Source organism: Histoplasma capsulatum, assembly GCF_000150115.1.
Source record: "Histoplasma capsulatum G186AR genomic scaffold supercont2.1, whole genome shotgun sequence".
Taxonomy (NCBI): Eukaryota; Fungi; Ascomycota; class Eurotiomycetes; order Onygenales; family Ajellomycetaceae; genus Histoplasma; species Histoplasma capsulatum.
The window spans coordinates 1,167,739-1,187,777 of NW_025544801.1; the positions used below are offsets into that span (position 1 = coordinate 1,167,739).

Sequence of the window (20,039 nt, forward strand, 5' to 3'; positions counted from 1 at the left end):
GCGCCGTTGTCAATGGTCAAGGATAACGTTATGCTGCCAGTATAAGTTACGTCACAAGTTCATACTAACTTGGTTAGTTAGTTAGTTAGCATTGATCGTGAGTAATATCCATTAATTAGCTTTTGGATGATGAACGAGAACAGGCGTTTATCCCTGGCCTAACTACACTTGCATTTTCAGATAAAGCCATCTTTCAACCTCTCTCCTTGCAACGGTGAACATTTGGAAATCGCGATTTTGTTTCAAGGAGGCCCAGTTGGTATGTGCGTTACACTAATTTAATTAGGGCTGAAATGGCATGTGACTGTGAGGAAGTTATCAAACGACCCCCCCAAAGAATTATTGCTACGAGAAGTTAGGTTACCAGCACATGCAACTCGAAATTTTGATGAACATATTTGATAATCTCTGTCGTTGATTGGTTGTACAATAATATCTCACTCTTTAAATGAACTGCATTTTTGGTGGTGGATTGGGTGGAGCTTTTGATCTCCAGATCCGGATCCTGTACTTGCCCTGATTATTCCTGGGAATACGAGTAACTATGGGTCAAATGCAATGCCTAACTTGGCGATGATTGGCCATGGTCTGGACTGTAAGGTAATGCAAGCGAGGTGTCTTTCGAGACCCAAAAGACCACACCTTGGCTTCGCAAGTCCCCCGCATTGATTGACATGTTGCGAGACGTAATTGAGGGTCCAATTTACGAGTACATGACACTCATTAACGAACACGTTTCAGCTGATGTCACTTCTTGACCTTGAGCTACTTAAAAGACTTTCATTGTCCCCTCTGCTGTCTGAATAGTGCAGCGAATACCTAAGAAAAAGAGTACCGAGAGCTAGCCTTCCTACGCCTGATATATGTGTGACGTGTTCCACACATATCAAGCGAATGTATCAAGAAGAGTCCCCTGGGAAACACCTGTTGATCTCTTTACACATCATCCGCCAGTCTATCTCTGAGGTGGAACTCCGTTGACTACGATCATACAGGTGGTTGAGGACTTTCTCGGCAAGACTTATGGGCTATCCTCAAACTCTGTGGATCTGATGGAACTCTACTTCCCATAATCGCGTTGAACCAATGCTAACTAAATGTGCCGCGTTACAGACACTTCTCTCCTTAAAGACTAAGAGAGAACGTGAATCAAAGTCTGAAATCCTCACGATATTCTCTGAGAATTGACCGATAACTGATGCAAGCGAAATATCTAAGTCGCCCTTCTTTCGGTAAACACACTGACTTGATGAAAGGCATTCAAACAGCGAAGGAATCTACATTCGGAATCCCTTTTTATTATCTATGTGTGAAAAGGTGCCTTCAATTGAACATACTTTGTGTGTGTTCGGCCAACATCAATTTTATTCAACCCCAGCCAGGCATCGAAGAAAGAAAAAATAGATAAAGATAGCAACAGCGTAAGAGTCGATTAATATCCTTTGTCCTTGATCATATCCAAGGATTTTGGGGACATTGATGAGTAATATATCCTCCCTCGTCTCTCCGTTAGGTGACAATCGATGAGCTCATTGGACAAGGTAACTATGTTGCACAGGAACCTGAACGTCTGCTGAGAGTGCCTTTACTGCGATGGATGGTTGGTCGGTTATACCCTTCCGATATCACAGCTACCAACCCATGGATCGCGCACTAGTGTCGACTGGGGCGTTGTTAATTAGAAAGGGTTAAACACCAGCAGGCGTTGTCGGGATTCGCTTGGAGGCAGAATAATCGCACCGAAATATAGTGCCTAACGATCGCTTTGGTTTGAGAGAAAAAGGAGTACAGCGTAAGATGTGAAGACTTTAGTAGCATTAAGGAATATGGATTAGCTATTCCATTTGAAACATGCCCATTGGTTAACTTGAATGACTCAGTCTATGGCTACCCCGGCAAGGAGCCTTGGGAATCGATTCTTTCAACGATATAAATAGATATTCGCTGTTCAATTTCTGGTTTTACCCCTTAGAGCTCATGCGATGACAGCGATGAAATGACAAGTTTCGGTGGAAGGGGGAAGCTAGTTCTTCGTCATGTTCTAGGTGCTCGCGTGGGTCACTTAGCATCCTGGATTCCTCATCCATTGAGCGTGAAGCGACCCGTAAATGGATTTACCTCCTTACATGTAGACGGACGAAGGAAGAAACTGTGACTGGGTGGAAGAGGGGGAGGGGAGGGGTTTCAAGCAGGACCTATCTTTCCCGGATAAATCAATGGCTGGAATCGATGTCCGTCGGCATATTTGCATTCCAAGGCAATGATAGGCCGATAGGAATGAAAGGTAAAACACACATAACTCCATCCTAACTAAATCTCGGTAGATTTACCCACCACGGGCAAAAACATAACAACAAGAGAGTTGATACGTTGAATCCACAGTTGCCAGACGATGCTGGGGTGAGGCGGCGACGGCAGGCATTGGGCCAGCAGTTGTTGTTCAGCCTTGGCCTGCTGCAGCACTGGGGAATCGGGTCAAACCCGCAAACCCCTCGTTCACATATACATTGACTGTACAGTACATACAGTATGCATTGCTTCAAGAACAGCAAGCAAAAGCACACGAAAACAAGGCCTCTGAGCTGGAGCTGGGGGGCACAGTCGTAATATTTAATTGAAAACTGCAGAAAATGATGTCGATGCTCATTACTCAGTTTGCCCCTAAGTCAAATAAACCCTGATGTGCCTTTTCTTCATTGGTAAACTGTATATTCTCAGGCTACGGCTTCGTACATTTGTTGTTCTCAATCCCATGCAAGGCCTTGCCTAATGGCGCCCGACAAGTGGCCGTTTGGAGGGGCGTGAAGTGTACCGTTCAGTGTCGATATAAGCTTTAGTTACTCATATATATGTATATGTATATATATATATATATATGTGTACATGCAAAAATGGAGCAGCTGGTGTTGTGTCCCATAATCCCAAAGCAGCAGGCCGTTTATTATTACTTTTCTCACTTCGAATGAGCAAGCAACGAAGATTTCAATATCAGAAATTCCAGATATGTCAGAGACGGGCGTCGGGATGGCCAGTCCTGATCATGAGCACTTTATGAAGCTTAGAGAAGCCAATGAAGCCTTTTACGGTTTCGTCGAGGTGATTTTTCCTTAATTTGCTTGTTTAATCCCAGATCCAATTCTCCTTGACCCGCTGGAGAAAGCATTTGAAAACTGACGGATGTGGGGGGAAAGGGATTGCTCCAAAAGATCAAAGACCTCGAATTAGATATTGACGAGAAGAAAGTACGCCTAGAAAAACAGGAGGATATGGCAAATATGTATCATCAACGCTCCAGAGAAGCAAAGACAGAGTTGACCAAGCTTCAGCAGAATATGGTAAGACGTCTTTCACACTCGCTGGATATACTTTACAAACTTTTGAAGAGTTTGGCTAACTGTATGGGTGTCTGATATCTAGGAACGTAATGCATTTGTGTCCGTTTTGGTTGATGGAGACTCGATGAATGTATGGGACTTTACCGCGTTCTCCCTTGTGGATTTTAAAAACCTTTAAGGGTCATTGGATCTCGTCAATGCTGATACTATCCTGGATTGCAGTTTTTGGACGAGTTTGTAGAAAATGGTGAATTAGGGGGTCAAGATGCCGCTCGACGCCTAATCCAACACGTTTCGGAGTACGTACAGAATGAATTGGCTGATCTTCGCCCTGACCTCCCTGTGGTTGTCCGTGTCTACGCAAATTTGAAGGGATTGAGGAGGACATACCAGGAGGCTCATATACTGGACGATGAAAATGAGTTTGAGCTGTTTGTTCGTGGGTTCAACATGGGCCACCCCCTATGCGATTTTGTGGACGCTGGTGCTGGCAAGGAATGCTCGGACGAGAAGATTCGAGGTCAGTTCCTATTCTTAGGCAATCTGCCTTTCATGAATGCCCCGCCGCCATCCTATGAAAGAGAGAATTTCCCAGTTGATCACTTTCAATATAGAAACTTTCAAGTTGCACGCCGGCAATGTCCATTGCAAACACATCGTGTTTGCCGGCTCCACAGATAACGGGTATGCCCGGCTACTCGGGCCCTACAGCAGTACTACAGACTTCTGCAAGCGTGTGACGATGCTCGAAGGACCGCCGTTCGAGAAAGAGCTCGCACAGTTGAAGGACAAATACCGTACTACCTCATTCCCGACGGTTTTCCGTGACACGAAACTACCTCCAATTCGGCGAGTTTCATTTTCCGCCACGCCAATATATGAACCGAATCCGACAAAATCGCCACCAAGCTATGCCTCTGCTGCATCCTTTAGCAGTTCGCCCCCGGCGTATAACGGGTCTCGCCCATCCACTCCGGCACCAGTTGAGAAAACGCCGGGGTCACCGAGCGGCGCCAACGGACCAGCTTGGTTCAATGGTAACGGTACCGTGTGCGGGGTGGCGGTTCTGAAAAATAAACATGGGCAGAGAGTCGACTCTCCAATTAAACCCTCATCAAGCATTGTTCAAAGCCTTAAATCGCGAAAGCTTTGCAACCCATACCATCTTCTGGGCACCTGTCACTTTCTTGCCTGTAAGCATGAGCATGGCGAAAGGTTGAACGATAAAATGATGGAGGCTTTGCGCTACGTAGCGCGACTTGCGCCGTGTCCTTCTGGTTTGGAATGCGAGGACGAAAATTGTTATTCTGGCCATAGGTGTCCGAACAATCCTTGCCACCGACCAAATTGCCATTTCCCAAAGGAGATGCATGGAGTTGACACGAAGATTTGTAAAACCTGGAGTGTGCAGTAGTGTTGGAAATCAGTAGTTCCAGTGTCTCATAGGACTGGAGATATGGTAATTTGACGGGTGGAGCTTGGAAGCATTATGCTGCGTTTTCTAATGGCATTTCCGCGACGAAGGAACGATCCTTACAGCCACCGTTTTGTGGACAGTGGTGACATTTTTTTTTTCGATGCATGGGTGGCAACGAATTTGGCTTGACTACTTTAATTGAATTTGCGGAAAGTGTACACGGTGTCAGCGAATGGTGGTTAAACGAAGATGTAGTTTGTGATGTAGTGGAAATTGCCTCTGGTTTTGTGGATGGTCTTGTTGCTCTGGCTGCTTGTTTCATATAAAATCTCCACGCAGGGTGATTCCGTCTTCTAGCTCCGCGCGATGGAAGGCTGCGAGGGGAAAAAAAAAAAAAAAACAAAAACAAAAAACAAAGCCCTGATAGTTGTTTTCTTGTATCAACAGAACGGGTCTGGAATCTCGCGCCCAATAAGGCCCGAGAAGGTGCACCTGTGAATGTTAAAAGAATATAGCCTGAGTGATTGGCAATGCAGCCAGAAATTGCATTGACCACCAGCACACCGTGTGTCAGCAGATCTATCTCTGCATTCCGAGAGATTTGGCCTCGTTTCGTTATGTTCGAAGGTTTCCTACATGAAGAGGGCCCCATTGTTACTAGAATGCAACTTAGGCAAACTGATCAGAAGTTGACAAACAGCCCAGGGCGTGCGCTGGCCAAGGGAGGAGAAACTGCGCAACCTTATGCGTATCCACGTTGTGATGTACCAATGCCAGGCTCAAGGCAGGGTTGTTGGACAGACCATCCCTGACTGAATAGCATTATCCATCCGGAATAAGATAAATACTGCAGGGCTCGCAGTACACAAGGGTATGTCAGTCGAGGCCAGTGAAAATAGTTGATGGGGACTAAAGATTGGTGCACAAAAACAAGGGTATGAACACCATTCATTCTTGAATATTTTAACATGTAGACAGGAATTGTGATGTCGGCTCTGATGTGGTGAATCGCCATTACAAACTTGTTCGAGGGGCAGAAACCAAGTTGGAATTTGGAAGACGAAGGCATATCAGAGCAGATATCAACACCGTGGTTAGCTGCGGAAGTCGATCAAGCCCCTGAACTAATACTGGTTAGCCTTGACTAGACTCTGCACTACGATGATGCTTATCTGAGCCACTACTTCTCCGCATCTCTCACTCAGCACTCTGGCATCCAAAGGCACCAGCTGCAACTGTTCTCCATGCATAATCATGTTGAGAATCCTTCGGCCAATTGCAGCGCTGTATATCTGCTCGAAGCAGGGAGATCAAGAACAATTTTTGCAACTGGTTGAATTGTCGATGTAACATTCTCTGTCCTGTTTGATGACGGCCAAGAGAGGAACTAGGGAAGATATGGTTAAACAGCCGCCGATTTGCAGGAAAGGAGAAGGTGCCATTGACATAGCATGAGCGATCTGCAAACATTGGGTCCTTGGCTGGGGACATCATGCATATCCAGATGTTTATAACCTTGTTCAACCGAGACCACTCGTATCTTATCTATCACCATTGTTCCCCTCAGCATGAGTCCTCTGCGGATGCTGGAGGAACCGAAAGAAATTCCTTTACGGAGAAGCTTTAGATTCGAATTCCCCTAGAAAACGGTGCTGTTTCCGCACCTTTGTTTCCGGTTCTTCATTTCGCGCGCTGCTCCAGCGCTGAAAAGGGCGGTGTTGGTGATTTCGCTTCCATTGGAAAAATTCAACATGAAGGCAAGTCTGGCAAAGCAAACAAATTCATAACAAGTTCAAATTGTCTCTGAAAATGTGACATATTAACTGAGCAGTCAAATTTGTAGGCATTTCCTCTTCTTTTTTTTGCTGGTATCTGCCAGGCTATCAAGCCGCCGCGCCAGCCTCATCCGCCTACTGGAAGCGGAAATAGACTTCTGAGCTATAATGAGACCGTTCTCCAAAAGCCCTTTGCTCCCGAAACCATCTCAGTGGACTGGGTTTCCACTGATAAGGACGGTCAATATGTATATCAGAAATCGGATTCGACTCTTGTTTTGCAGCATATCGCCACTGAAACCCAGAGGGTCTTGATCGATTCTGACCGGGTGCCGGATGATGCCCATGAATATTTCCTCAAGCCAGACCTATCAGCAGTTATGTGGGCTACCAACTACACCAAGCAGTATCGCCATTCCTATTTCGCAAACTACTTCATTCAAGACGTTGAGTCTGGAGAATTGACTCCCTTGGCCAAAGACCAAGCCGGCGATCTGCAGTATGCTGCTTGGAGCCCTGTTGGAAATGCAATTGCATACGTCCGTGGAAACAATTTGTTTATCTGGAAGGACGGTACCACTACGCAAATTACTTCGGACGGAGGTGTTGACACCTTTAATGGTGTCCCCGATTGGGTCTATGAGGAAGAAATCTTTGGCGATCGGTATGCGCTTTGGTTCTCCCCTGACGGGCAATATCTTGCTTTCCTACGCTTTGATGAAACTGGGGTACCAACATATACAGTTCCGTACTATATGGGCAATCAAGAAGTGCCTCCGTCCTACCCAAAGGAATTGGATATCCGTTATCCAAAGGTGTCTCAAACCAATCCCCGAGTCGAATTCCATATCTTAGACGTGAACTCCCTCAAAAGCAAAAAGGTGTCTTCCGAAGCATTTCCCGCGGATGACCTAATCATTGGTGAAGTTGCGTGGGTCACTGAGAAGCACGAAGCAGTCGTGTTCCGCGCTTTCAATAGAGTCCAAGATCAAGAAAAAGTTATTCTGGTGTATGCTTCCTCTGGAAAATCTTCGGTAGTTCGTGAAAGAGATGGCACCGATGGTTGGTTGGACAATCTATTGTCCATCAATTATGTCGGCAAGGTTCAAAACGAAAAAACCCAAGGCCATCACAACACCTACTATGCAGATATCTCTGATGTGTCTGGATGGGCACATATTTATTTGTTCCCCGTGGAGGGAGGTGAGCCGATCTCATTGACTTCTGGAGAATGGGAGGTCACGTCCATTGTTAGCATCGACAGGGAGCGCGAATTGATCTATTACCTTTCAACCAAACATCACCCTACAGAACGGCATCTGTATTCGGTGTCATTCCGCACCTTGAAAAGCAAACCTCTCGTCGATGACACAGTCGCAGGTTACTGGTCTGCGTCCTTCTCCTCCAAGGGTGGATATTATTTGCTCACCTACGGTGGCCCAGACGTTCCTTACCAGGAACTCTTCTCTGTTGATTCCCCTAAGCCGCTCCGAGTGATCACCAGCAACGAGGACATAGTAGACGCGCTCAAAGAATTCAAACTACCCAAAATCTCATTTTTTGACCTCTCCATTGAATCCGGCTTCAACCTCACTGTCATGCAGCGCCTTCCAGCAAACTTTGACCAAAGGAAGAAATACCCGGTCCTCTTCACCCCGTATGGTGGACCAGGAGCTCAAGAGGCTAGCAAAGCCTGGAAAGCGCTGGACTGGAAAGCCTACATCGCATCCGACCCAGAGTTAGAATACATCACCTGGACCGTTGACAACCGTGGCACAGGCTTCAGGGGCCGCAAATTCCGCGCAGCCGTCGCCAAGCAACTCGACCTACTCGAAGCGCAAGACCAAATCGCAGCTGCGAAGGCCATAGGTAAGAATTGCTTCGTCGACAAGGACCGTATCGGCATATGGGGCTGGAGCTATGGCGGTTATCTCTCGTCCAAGGTGCTCGAGACTGACAGCGGCGTCTTCTCCTTCGGTATGATCACTGCACCCGTCACTGACTGGCGCCTGTACGATAGCATGTACACCGAACGCTACATGAAAACCTTCGAACTGAACGAGGCGGGATATAACACCAGCGCAGTGCGCAAGCCCGCGGGCTTTTCTAATATCGCGGGCAGTTTCCTACTGCAGCACGGCACGGGAGACGATAACGTGCACTTCCAGCATTCTGCTGCCCTGACCGATATGTTGATGGGCGGTGGAGTGCCACCTCAGAAGATGGAGTCGCAGTGGTTTACGGATTCTGACCATTCTATTACGTATCACGGTAGCTCTGTTTTCCTGTATAAGCAACTGACACGGATGTTGTATAGGCAGAAGACGAGGGATGTGACGAAGGGGCCTGAGATTCATCAGTGGAGTCGGAGGGATCGGAATGGCCTGAGATTTTGAATATGCTCTTTTCGTATCCCTGTCGTGCAATATGTAAATATGGAATATCGCTGATTTACGGGACGGTGGCTTGGTGTTGGATATCGAGCTACATATCCTTCTGCACATAAATGCAGGAATGCTTCTACATACTTCTATAGCCATTACTACAGGCATGCTTCGCTCTCTCCATGTACTTTCTTCACACTTGATAGTGTGCGCTCTGCTTGCTGACAGACGACTGCATTCAGCCGTATAATAGATGTATTAGCGTAAATACTAATAGTTGTATATCCATTGATCTTCTTTATTTTAGAAAATTGGGTGTGTCACTGCCATCAATATATATCTCATAGACAGAAGGGAAAAGCAACCTCCAGTTTTCGATTGGCAGTCCTTGGCCTCTATAGCGCTACAGACAGTTCTGCGAGTAGACAGACATGCAGAAATCTCGGTATTATAAGTTTCTCCACTCATATATCTTGCAGATAGACAAGGAGGTAGGCAGATTTCTGTTTTAATGTATATGTATATATATATATATATATATGTATGTATGTATGTATGTATGTATGTATGAGCGTGCTTGAAAAAGAGCTTCAACATCACTCAGTCACCCTTTAATTCCTCAAATCCCCGACAAATATGAATATATCACTGAAATCAGGAGTCGGGTGCTGAATAGAGAGAAAAGAATTATAGAAAGAGACCATAGCTAGATAAAAGCGTCAGGAAAAATGATGAAATAGTTAACAATACAAAACTTTTTTAAGTTAATTGTTTAAGAAGCTCGGGCATTTTTCAATTATTGATTGCAATGAGGAATTTCGAGATCCAAACCCGACTATCCTCATTGACCAACGAGTGAGTGCGAAACCCATTATCATTCCTAGACGTGTGGATATCCAATACTCAACTTTCTAGTATTATTATATACAAATCTTCTTTATAGAGGAGGAGCCTGGGAAACTCGGGTATCTGTATATCTAGACAACTTATCTGTATGTACAGGTATGTATGTTTACAGAAACGTATGTGCAACAGTTTAAAGTAGATAATGATAAGAGAATGAGGGCAAAGTAAAAAGAAGCCCGGGGCAAAGCTGGGGGGTGGGGGACGAGGAGGTTGAGACCAGCACTGGAGGGGAAAACGATAATGAAAAGAAGATATGTATCTCTATATATATATATATAAGAATGGAATGGAATGGTCGCTCAGTAACAAAAGAAATGTGTAATGCAATAAACCAAACCCAAACCCAAACCCAAACCGAGAAGGGGAAAGAAATAAGAGAAAAGCACATAACTCTATACGATCCCTCACCCATCCACTAGGGGGCTCCCCTCCCAACGTATCCCTTCCCGCTGTACTTTTATTTTTCTACAGTTATGTCTCCTTCCCCACAGCTCCGTCACCCCAAAGTTCTGTCACCCCATCCACATCCCCCACCCCCTCCCCGAACACATTCGCCCAATACCTCCGCACCCTCTCGCAGATCCCCTCACGGCCCTCCCATGCCTTAAATTTCCCCTCCAACTCACACGCAACCCACATAATCTCCTCCCAGAACGCGCGTTCTACATCATATCCGAAGCGCGAGAGAGTGTCGCGCGCCACAACCCATGCGCGGCCGTCGCTGCCGTCAGGTCTGTAGGTGGGCTTTGTCTCGTGGGTTTGGTCGAAGACGGTGGCTGGATTGAATTTGGGGAAGTTGGCGTGGATGAAGGAGACGCGCAGTGGTGTGGTGTTGGTGTTGGTGTTGCTGTCGCTGTGGCGGTGGTTACTATTCATCTTATTATGTGAGCTTGTGAGAGTGGTTTGGGAATTGCGATACTCGTTTGAGGGGTCGAATTGGACCATTGCGGAACCTGCGATGTCGTCACCGTCTCCTTTCACGTGTCCGATTGCCCTGACGGGTTCGCTGGTGGCGTAGAACGGCTCTCCCGCGGCAGAGGCGGCTTGGAGGAATGTTTCCTTATCGCCTTCGCCTGGGGCACCTTGTGAGAGGAGCGGGAAGTAATGTGAAGGTCCGTAGTAGTTGTAGTAGGTGGAGAGGAGCAGGGTGATTTGGTGTGACTTCTTGGAAAGGAGAATTTGGCCGGTTTCCGACGAGGCGCGCAGTCCCATAGATGGGATTGGTAGTTGCGATATGTTGTAGTATAAGGGGGACACGGTGGAGATCCAGAAGTCGGGCCAGGTGACCATTCCAGTCATTTTGTAGGGGTTTGAGTTGAGGTGCTCTTCAGGCTTGTGTAAAGGGAAACAGTCCGCGTCTAGCCAGACAATTTCCTCGAAGGAGGAGAAAAGCATGGCAAATATTTTGAGTTGGTAGTGCGCTATCTCAGTCTTAGGCTCTTGGTTGTCATTGCTGGCAAGAGAGTCGCCATCGCCATTTGTGGGAATAGGAGTGGCGCTGAGTATATCAGAAAGGACAACGCAGCGGCCGTTCAGCGAGGGAAGGACTTCGTCGCAAATGGTGCTTTCGTATTCAGAACGGTCTTTGAGGAAGAGTTCGACAGGCAGGTTTGAACCGGTCCGGCGTAACATTCGCAAGGAGGAGACGAGAACTGGCAGATATCTGCCCCCCGCCGCATACACCACTCCGCGACTTTCCGGAATAACAATGGGCTTCAAATCGGAGGACGACTTGACTTGTTGCAAGAACCGTGTATGTGCCTGTTGCATCTTAAGCACATCCTCCTCTGGCATCGAGATCAGGGAAGGACGTGGTGGTGGTTCGGCCGCATTGAAGCCAACCGCTTCCGCATTGCGATCTCGATGCGGGGACGGGCAGTCTGGCGCATTCTGCTGGAGGATCGGCAGGAAAGTGTGCCAGAATCTGATCTGGCGGGATTGCAGCGAACGGGCTTCGAAGGGAGATGGGAGGACGTGTGTCCTGGTATACGACGATCTCCTGAACGAGCTAAATGAGAGATATGTGAGAAGAAGGAAGCAAAACGCGACCAGCGCTCTGAGCGGCCTGGCCAGCATAGTTTAATTAGCTAGTTCGGTTCCCCCGTCTTTGACGCAGGATAAACTGCAGAGAATCAGGGGGCTGCGAACAGGACAAGGGAGAGCAGCGGTGGAGCTGAGATGGAGTCGTTGTCTCGTCAGGAACAATTGAAGCGGGTTTGGGGGCATGTGCCATCCCGAAGCCGCTAGCATGGCTCGGGTGAGGTTCGTTGATCCAAGAGATCTGGTAGCGACGGTGACTCGTGAATGGAAGCGGTCCAAGGGTCGCGCACTGACTGCAGGATGTGCAGGCGATGATGGTGGTAAGTTAGTTAAATCCCGTCAACCAAGATCAGCTAAGAATGCTTGGTTTGTTGGTTTCCTTCACCCGCGGACGAGCTTTGGTTGTGGAGATAGATAATTACGAGCATATCAAATTGTGGAGAGGAAGCCAACTACTGCGTACTGCCCCCAACGCGATACTTTGGAATTGTCTCTCTCAAGCACGGATCAGGGAGGGACTTTGTCAGGGTCTGGAAATCCATCCATCGCTTACTATGGACTACTAGTTCTCGATGTATGCATGCGTATGCAAGTCAAGGCTCATGGGGATGAATGCCAGTTGGCGGTGGCTGGGGTTGGTTCTGGTCTAGCGCGCCGCTCCCCCTCTGGCTTGACATTGTTCCCTCGAGATTGCTTGCAGCAACAATGGATGAGTTAGCTGCTTCACATTGATCCTGGAATTGGGGAATGATGTTGACTGTTGACCCTTTTATCGGGTGCAGAAATTCTGGAAAGCTTATAAGTATCTGTGCTCGCCCTCGGTTTCACATCGATTTCGACAATCTCGACGGCTCCTCTCATTTCCCCTTCTGTCTCTGAATAAACCGTCATTCATCTCCCCGATGATCGTTCAAGTGAGACTAGCCTGGTGCGCCGCCGATGATGCTGGCTCGAATCCCTCCCCACAATGGCTGGTTGCTACCCGCCTCCAGCTGTGCCCATAATTTCCACCTCCAGCAAGCCCTCGCAAGACACAGGGTGTTGGGTGGACCAGCGCGACTAATCGCAACTATTTTAACTTAAGGTCGGGCTACTGCACGTTTTTCTCATCAGCGGTGCAGCGCTCTAGCGACCTCGACAGGGCTCCCCCATGCCGGAATGCCTGCGCAAAGGAGCGGGGCCCAGCAGGTATCCGGATCACAAGGGTCTGCTCTGTCCGATGCATGTACGTTGTTGCGTCCCTCTTGGGTTTGGAAACCTAAAACACTGTCAGCGAGCGAACTCTATTTCACGGCGAACTTGACTACCCTTAGGGGAGTTCTAATCGTTCCGGATCCACTTTGGTCACCGCTGCGGGCTTTGGAGCCTTCAGCGCGGCCCCGGAGAGGGCGGCAGGGCAAGTTGTTAAAAATAAAGAGTGTGTGCTAAGCGGCTAAATGAGTTTCATGATGCATCATTAATTAATCTCCTCGATTTCATTTACAATAAAGGGAGGCTCGTTTCTACCCTGTTTTCTTTTTCTTTTTCTTTCGCTTCTGCGAGTTAAATTCGAGTGCTTTTGAGAACTACAGGAAAGCAAAGAGTACGTCAATTGGCTTCACCATGTCTGCAGATCTCGAGGCAGCAAGCAGTGAGCAACATGCTTTTCTTATGAACGAGACTGTCCATTCCTTTTCTTGGAAAGGTGTGTCTGTCACAGTCAAGGACCGCGAAACAAAGAAACCGAAGGCTATTCTGGAAAACTCGAACGGCCATGCCAACCCAGGTCCGTATTTCTACATACATTTCACGTGCAGGCGCCGATCAAGTTTGCGTCACTCAACCTCGCGGAGGAAGCGCTAACTCGATCATAGGGGAAGTCGTGGTCCTGATGGGCCCTTCTGGCAGTGGGAAAACGACTTTGCTGAACGTCCTCGCCCATCGTGACTCGGCCCCTGGTGCTGAAATTGAAGGAGAAATTCTCGTCAACGGACGGAAAATCGACCTCGAGACATTCAGGAACATAAGTTCCTACGTTGAGCAGGAAGATATTCTGGTGGGAGCCTTGACAGTGGAGGAGACCTTGTACTTCTGTGCTCAGCTATCCCTTCCCAGGTGAGTAGGTTTTTTGTACCTACATGCCCAATTGGAATCATATCCTAAACTCTCATTTGAAGCTCGGTCCCGAAAAAGGAACGCTTGGAACGTATCTCCACCCTTCTAAATGCATTCGGAATACAAAACCAGGCCAAGACCTTAATTGGGACCCCAATTCGCAAAGGCATCAGCGGTGGCCAGAAACGCCGTGTAAGCGTTGCTAGCCAGCTGATCACCTGTCCGAAAATAATATTCCTTGATGAGCCGACTAGCGGCCTGGACTCCACAGCAAGCTTTGAAGTGATGTCTTTTGTACAGAAACTTGCAAAGAAAAATAAGGTCGGTTACGCACAAACACTCGGGCGCGGGACTCTCAAATTTGCTGATAAGTGCCGTAAAGATCATTGTGATTGCCAGCATTCACCAACCGTCCACAGCCACCTTCAAGACCTTTGACAAACTCATGATTCTTTCCGCAGGCCGGACTTGTTACTTCGGGTCAAGCTCCGAAATGAAACCTTACCTCGACAAGACCGGATACCCCATGCCACTCCAGATGAACCCAGCAGAATTCGTCCTTGACCTAGTGAATACCGACTTTGCAAGTGATCGAGAGATCGCGGAAGCACAGCTATCGCAAATTTTTGCGAATTGGGAAAAATCAGATGAGGCCTCGGAGCTGGATAAGGAGATTCAAAAAGCTGTGAATACGGCTGAGAAATATGAAATTCCCTCGACCTCCTTGCGAGGCGCAAGCGCCGTCGGTACTATCTTTACTCTACTCCATAGGTCCTTTATCAAGAGCTATCGCGATGTGATCGCATATGGCGTCCGAATCATCATGTATCTCGGTGAGTTGTTTTCCATAATGTATGTCTCCCCGTCCCTACTAACATCACACGTCCCTAGGATTGGCCATTTTGGTCGGCACAGTGTGGCTTCGGCTGGGTTCTGGCCAAGAAAACATCCAACCTTTCATCAACGCACTTGTAAGGAAACACCCCACGACACCTGATCGTGTAAAGTCCTTCTAACAAACTTCTTTCCTATGTAGTTCTTCTCATCTGCTTTCATGTCTTTCATGGCCGTCGCTTACGTCCCCTCGTTCCTCGAGGATCGCGCCGCCTTTATCAAAGAAAGGGCCAATGGCTTATACGGACCACTATCATTTGTCCTATCCAATTTCATAATCGGCATTCCATTCCTATGTAGGTACCATCCCCTCGCTCAAAAAAGCGCAACAAAAGACAAAAGACAACCCCAACCAGCCCGCTAAACCGTATCACAGTCTTCATAACAATCCTCTTCGCTGTCGTCTCCTTCTGGCTCGTAAACTACCATAACACCGCGACGGGCTTTTTCACCTTCGTTATGTGGCTCTTCCTCGACTTACTCGCCGCCGAATCCCTCGTTGTGCTCATTTCCGCTCTGTTCCCCAACTTCGTCATCGCCCTCGCCCTCACCGCCTTCACCAACGGCCTTTGGATGTGTGTCGGCGGCTTCATGGTCTCCCCCACCGTCCTCAACGTCTTCTGGCGCTACGTCTTCCACTATATCGACTACCAGGCCTACGTCTTTCAAGGCATGATGGTTAATGAGTTTGCCGAGAGGACTTTTAATTGTGGGCCCGGTTGTCAATGTATGTATGGCAGCGAGCTGGAGTCGCAGTGCAAGATTGCTGGGACAGGGGTGCTAAGTTCTTATGGGTATGCGACGGGGAGGACTGGGAAGTGGGTTGGTATATTGCTGGCTATTACAGCGGTGTACAGGTTTTTCGGTTGGGGAGCGTTGTACTTGAAGAAGGGGTAGGATAGGGGCATGTGTGAAACATGGGTTATTGAAATATGATCATTTTTTTCTTCACAGACCCCCCATGGCAGAACTCTTTCTGCATGTATATATTATATATAGTCTTGTGATGATTTTTCTATTTTATCTAATCTAATGAAATAATCAATAGTTACGGTATAACTAATTTAAAAGTGCATGCCCGCGCAGGGTAAAACTCAATTGATAACTCGTTCGTTACGTTTGCCGCGGGTGCGAAGTCTAAGGTGAACGTGGGTTTAAAATAGTTGAAGAATCTTAAACACACCCGCACCACCCAAATCAAGAAGTTGATACGCGGAACATCCCTCTCTGCAACCTCCAACTGGTCAAAAACCGAACAAAGCACCCAACAGGGCTAACACAGGGAATGGTAAGTTCGGATTAGGATTAGTTCAGGGTTTCTGGGAAATATGATTTACCCTCGATTTTCGTCAGGGCCACCCTAATATTTTAGTGTTGTGCTAACCATCATTCTGGGGGTTCTGTAAGAGGGTTGAACCTTGATTGGTTATTATGATCTATCTAGCAGCTAGCGGAAAATATATATGTGTGTGGGTCACGTGGTCTCGTCTCCCCCCAATGTTTTAGCATGTCACTTAAATATTAGGGCGGCCCTAACGAAAATACCGGGGTATACCACAGTAAGTGAGTAGTTAACTAAGTTAGTTACTCCTGCTATTTATGTATTCAGCAAAGCCCAACCGAATCCCAAAACCAATATCCTGATAATTTTTTTTATTGCTTCTTGGGGCGTTGTGGCTATTATTATAATGTATTGGGGCCATTGTAAGCTCAAGCTGTCAACGCATTTCTGTAACCATAACCACGATTCCGGAGATATACTAGAGTTGTGCTATCTACAGCATGCAACTACGATTTGCGAGCCAAACAAAGAAGAAAATCGGAGCCTCGTTTAAGAAAAATTAGTTTAGTTTGCCTTTTTTTAAAAAAAAAAAAAATACAACCGCCATCCAATAATTTCTACGAAGAGTTGATATTTATGAGCGAAAGAGGGACACAGATAGATACTCGTGGAAGGAGGGCTGAAAAACGGATTCACTTCTGATTTTGATTTTAACTTTTATCGTTTTCGTTTCATTCGTTCGAAAATACTCCCAAAATGTGATTTTGTTAGGGAAAAAAAAAAAAAGACCAAAAGACAAGCTGCACAGAGAATAAAAAGAAATACATCTAAAGCTACATATTCGGATCCATGGTAATATCCCCTAGCCACATGTCACTATTCAGCAACACGTTGACGTCCGGTCCTGGGTCCTCCAAACTCGCTTGCGTAGGAGGCAGCAGCCCGATTTCCAAAACCTCTCTTGCCAGCATTTTGATGTGCCACATAACCTGGTGCGCCAGCGCCCACGTGCGATCAAGTGCTTTCAGCTCTCCAACGATCAACGCGATGCGGTCCCTGCGGGGCTCGATCGAGTGCCCGACATTGATGGAGCAGGCGCACAGTTCAACGACTGCGCCAAGGACAAGGCCGCAGATAAAAAAGGGCGTGTGCTTGAGGAGAGGGCTGCGAATTGAACCCAGGGCGACGATCCCATTCCCAGCCTCGAGTGCTTTGGAAGCGTGCGTGAGTGTATGGGAAGTGGGAGGGAGGTAGGTTCCCCTGCGGGCACAGGCGATGGTGGCGTTAGCGGTGGGCGAGGCCATCAGGCAGGATCGTGGCAGGTGGAGATATATCGAGGCACAGTGGACCAACATATAAGCGCGGAACAAGACCTGGTCGACGCTGCCGTCAATGCATAGGGCGTTGGGCCTATCCTCTGGGGCATGGCGGAACCAACTACCGATATTAGCCTCGAGAGTTTCCACCTGGTCACGCATGTTTTCGTCGTCGAGTGTGACGCCGAGAGCTATTCCCCGCTTCAAAAGGTGAGTTGCTTCGACTGCGTAGCAGAAGGACGAGTATTTGGGTGGGTGGTCGGCGAATACACGGTTATAGAACTGGGTAGTTGACGGTGGCTCAACGAGGCAGATTCCTGTACTGTAACTAGCCTCCTCGCTGGGAAGCTGTACATCCATTGTCAAGTTTCCAATCTTCAAGGGACAGTGATCAAATGCTCCGAACATGACATCAGTCATGTAAATTTCCCACCATGTCCGTCTCAGGCTCTCCTCACGAACAAAATTATGACCAGCAAGAACTTCGACCATGGATTTACGGTGCATGCCCAGTTCAACAGCTAATGTGACTGCAACGGCGAATGAAGCAATGGCCTCTTCGCGATCATTCCGCGCGTGTAGAACCGTTGCAAATAGGAGGATAGCTTGGACCTTCTGGTAAGACGGCTCCCGATCATTTTCAATGGCTTTGGCCGTGGAGAGTTTATAGGCATCGGTAGACACCCCAAAAGCGAAATGGGCACCAACAAATTTCATGGCCATCTTCAAACATAATGGGAACGGAGAAATGAAATGTAGTAAGTGGGCAGGGGGGAGAATTGGATGGGATTCGTGGAAAAAGGCGTAGTAAAAATCAACCAGGCGCGCATCACTATCATCGGAGCCTGCCTTTGCGATGAGGTTGTTACGACGCAGAATCCCTTGATCCAGGAATGCCAGAGGCGTCGTATCCAAGGATTCTGTGGAGGAACTACCATTCATGACTGAAACATCTTGAGCTGCCCATTCAGGCGTCTGCATCACATTGTTGAAATCAAAATTGCTTGGTGACTTTGATTGCTTGTCAGAGGGAGCTGATGAACTAGAAGGGGAACTCGAGCTAGACTTCGCAGCAATGGTAGGCTTGGGAGTAGATCTGTACCCACGGCGAGAAGGCGTGTATTCGCAAAGGTTACGCGTTTTCCGGCAACGGCTACACACCGGATGTAGGCCGTCACACTTCAGATGTTTCTTCCGACAAGCGCGACATGCGAGCGGGACAGGCGAGGAGGCCTGAGCCGTTGTCCTCTGAGTTATTGTTATTCTCTGCATTGTATGCAGTTCGTGGCAACACAATAGAAGAAACAAATGTTTGTATATATGTTCATATATATCTTTGGAATACGAAACAGGGCCACGCAATTCAGATGGGATCAAGGAGATTGCATTTTGATGGATTTTCCGAGCAGCGAAAGCGTATATATACTAGTATATATACATGAATTCAATGGTTAGACATCATGGGTAAAACTGTAAGGTGAATCCACCCGCTCTGTCGGTATCAATTCTAGCTTCATTGCATTGGGTCGACAATTGTTCCAAAATTCAGCTGTTGAACAATCTGCGCCTTCGCTATTGTTCTCTTCGCGCCGTGACGTAGCGGCTCTATTCATCGCCCCAGTCACGTGACCATATCCGAAAAAATTATCTCGCGTCTTCCACGAAAGTTTGCTTAGAATTGGACAGAAGTTGCAAACAAACTTGGGGAAACACGGCGTCTGGTCTTAGGGTTGTTGTTGTTTTAGGGTCCGGAAGAGTATCCGATATCCTAGACCGTCTGCTAGGATGCATGTTGCCAGAGATAGGGTATGGTGTGTGATGTTAACATTTCAATGAGCCCCTCGTTTCAAAAGCCTATGGTTGGAGTATATCAGTTATATTTTTCTTATTTTGTACATTTTTTATGTTATGGGTGTGGACAGCTGTCGCCTTTCCGTTTCTCTCCTCTTCTTTTGGTCCCCTATTCTTTTGGGGACCATGTGTGTGTGTCAAGGGGGATTCAATGGCCACACGGCTGAGGTAGTCGTTCGGGCCAAGTCGCGAAACGGATAAAGTCCTCTGGAATAAACCCGTGGGAGGTCTATGAAACACAAGTGCTAGTGTTCAACAATGCTGAGAACTCAGGGTCTGCTGCGCACAAGCCCCTTTGAACATTGTCGGGAGCAAAGATGCAGAAAGCCCACCGTATCACAGGTCACAACAACAGGGGAAGACCCATTGGCAACTGCATTTGGAAAGCGACTCACCCATGTGTGCGGAATTCTGATGCAGTGATACGCTCGCTATCCCAATCCCAATCCCAATCCAAAAAAAAAATAAAATAAAATAAAAGCCCCACAGTTGTTTTCGGGACAAATCAACCCCTCCGCAAATTCGAGATTGCCAAATGCTTCGGCTCAAGGTTTGTCAACTCCTTCCGAGCTCATTTCCAAATTTGAGTCACCTGGATCCTATTGTTCCCTGTTCAGATCCTATTATTGAACGGCATTTGGTATTTGCTCGTGTTGGTCCTTTCTCCTGCGGTGGCTATTCAAACTGGAAAATAGTGGGGGTGCCTCTTATCCCGTCTCAATCGAACGAAATAATCTGCCTCAAT

The 20,039-nt window shown here is 47.5% G+C and overlaps 4 protein-coding genes across 4 annotated transcripts; 2 read left to right on the forward strand and 2 right to left on the reverse strand.

Annotated features, from left to right (window-relative positions):
• Positions 1-3,003: 3,003 nt before the first annotated feature.
• Positions 3,004-8,923, forward strand: HCBG_00365 (extracellular dipeptidyl-peptidase Dpp4; the record flags this gene model as incomplete). The annotated part of the gene is made up of 8 exons (XM_045427415.1): positions 3,004-3,096; positions 3,558-3,855; positions 3,950-4,738; positions 5,200-5,238; positions 5,727-5,845; positions 5,901-6,038; positions 6,396-6,473; positions 6,632-8,923. The coding sequence occupies 8 exons, from the start codon at positions 3,004-3,006 to the stop codon at positions 8,921-8,923; spliced, it is 3,846 nt and encodes a 1,281-aa protein (XP_045291390.1).
• Positions 8,924-10,288: 1,365 nt separating this feature from the next.
• Positions 10,289-11,893, reverse strand: HCBG_00366 (uncharacterized protein; the record flags this gene model as incomplete). Its single annotated transcript, XM_045427416.1, has 1 exon — positions 10,289-11,893. The coding sequence occupies one exon, from the start codon at positions 11,891-11,893 to the stop codon at positions 10,289-10,291; it is 1,605 nt and encodes a 534-aa protein (XP_045291391.1).
• Positions 11,894-12,824: 931 nt separating this feature from the next.
• HCBG_00367 (ABC transporter) lies at positions 12,825-16,122 on the forward strand (the record flags this gene model as incomplete). Its single annotated transcript, XM_045427417.1, has 8 exons — positions 12,825-12,895; positions 12,942-13,082; positions 13,429-13,622; positions 13,711-13,951; positions 14,014-14,272; positions 14,334-14,784; positions 15,222-15,667; positions 16,009-16,122. The coding sequence occupies 8 exons, from the start codon at positions 12,825-12,827 to the stop codon at positions 16,120-16,122; spliced, it is 1,917 nt and encodes a 638-aa protein (XP_045291392.1).
• An 838-nt stretch (positions 16,123-16,960) lies between these two features.
• HCBG_00368 (uncharacterized protein) lies at positions 16,961-18,715 on the reverse strand (the record flags this gene model as incomplete). The annotated part of the gene is made up of 1 exon (XM_045427418.1): positions 16,961-18,715. One exon carries the CDS (start codon positions 18,713-18,715, stop codon positions 16,961-16,963), a length of 1,755 nt encoding a protein of 584 aa, XP_045291393.1.
• Positions 18,716-20,039: the final 1,324 nt, after the last annotated feature.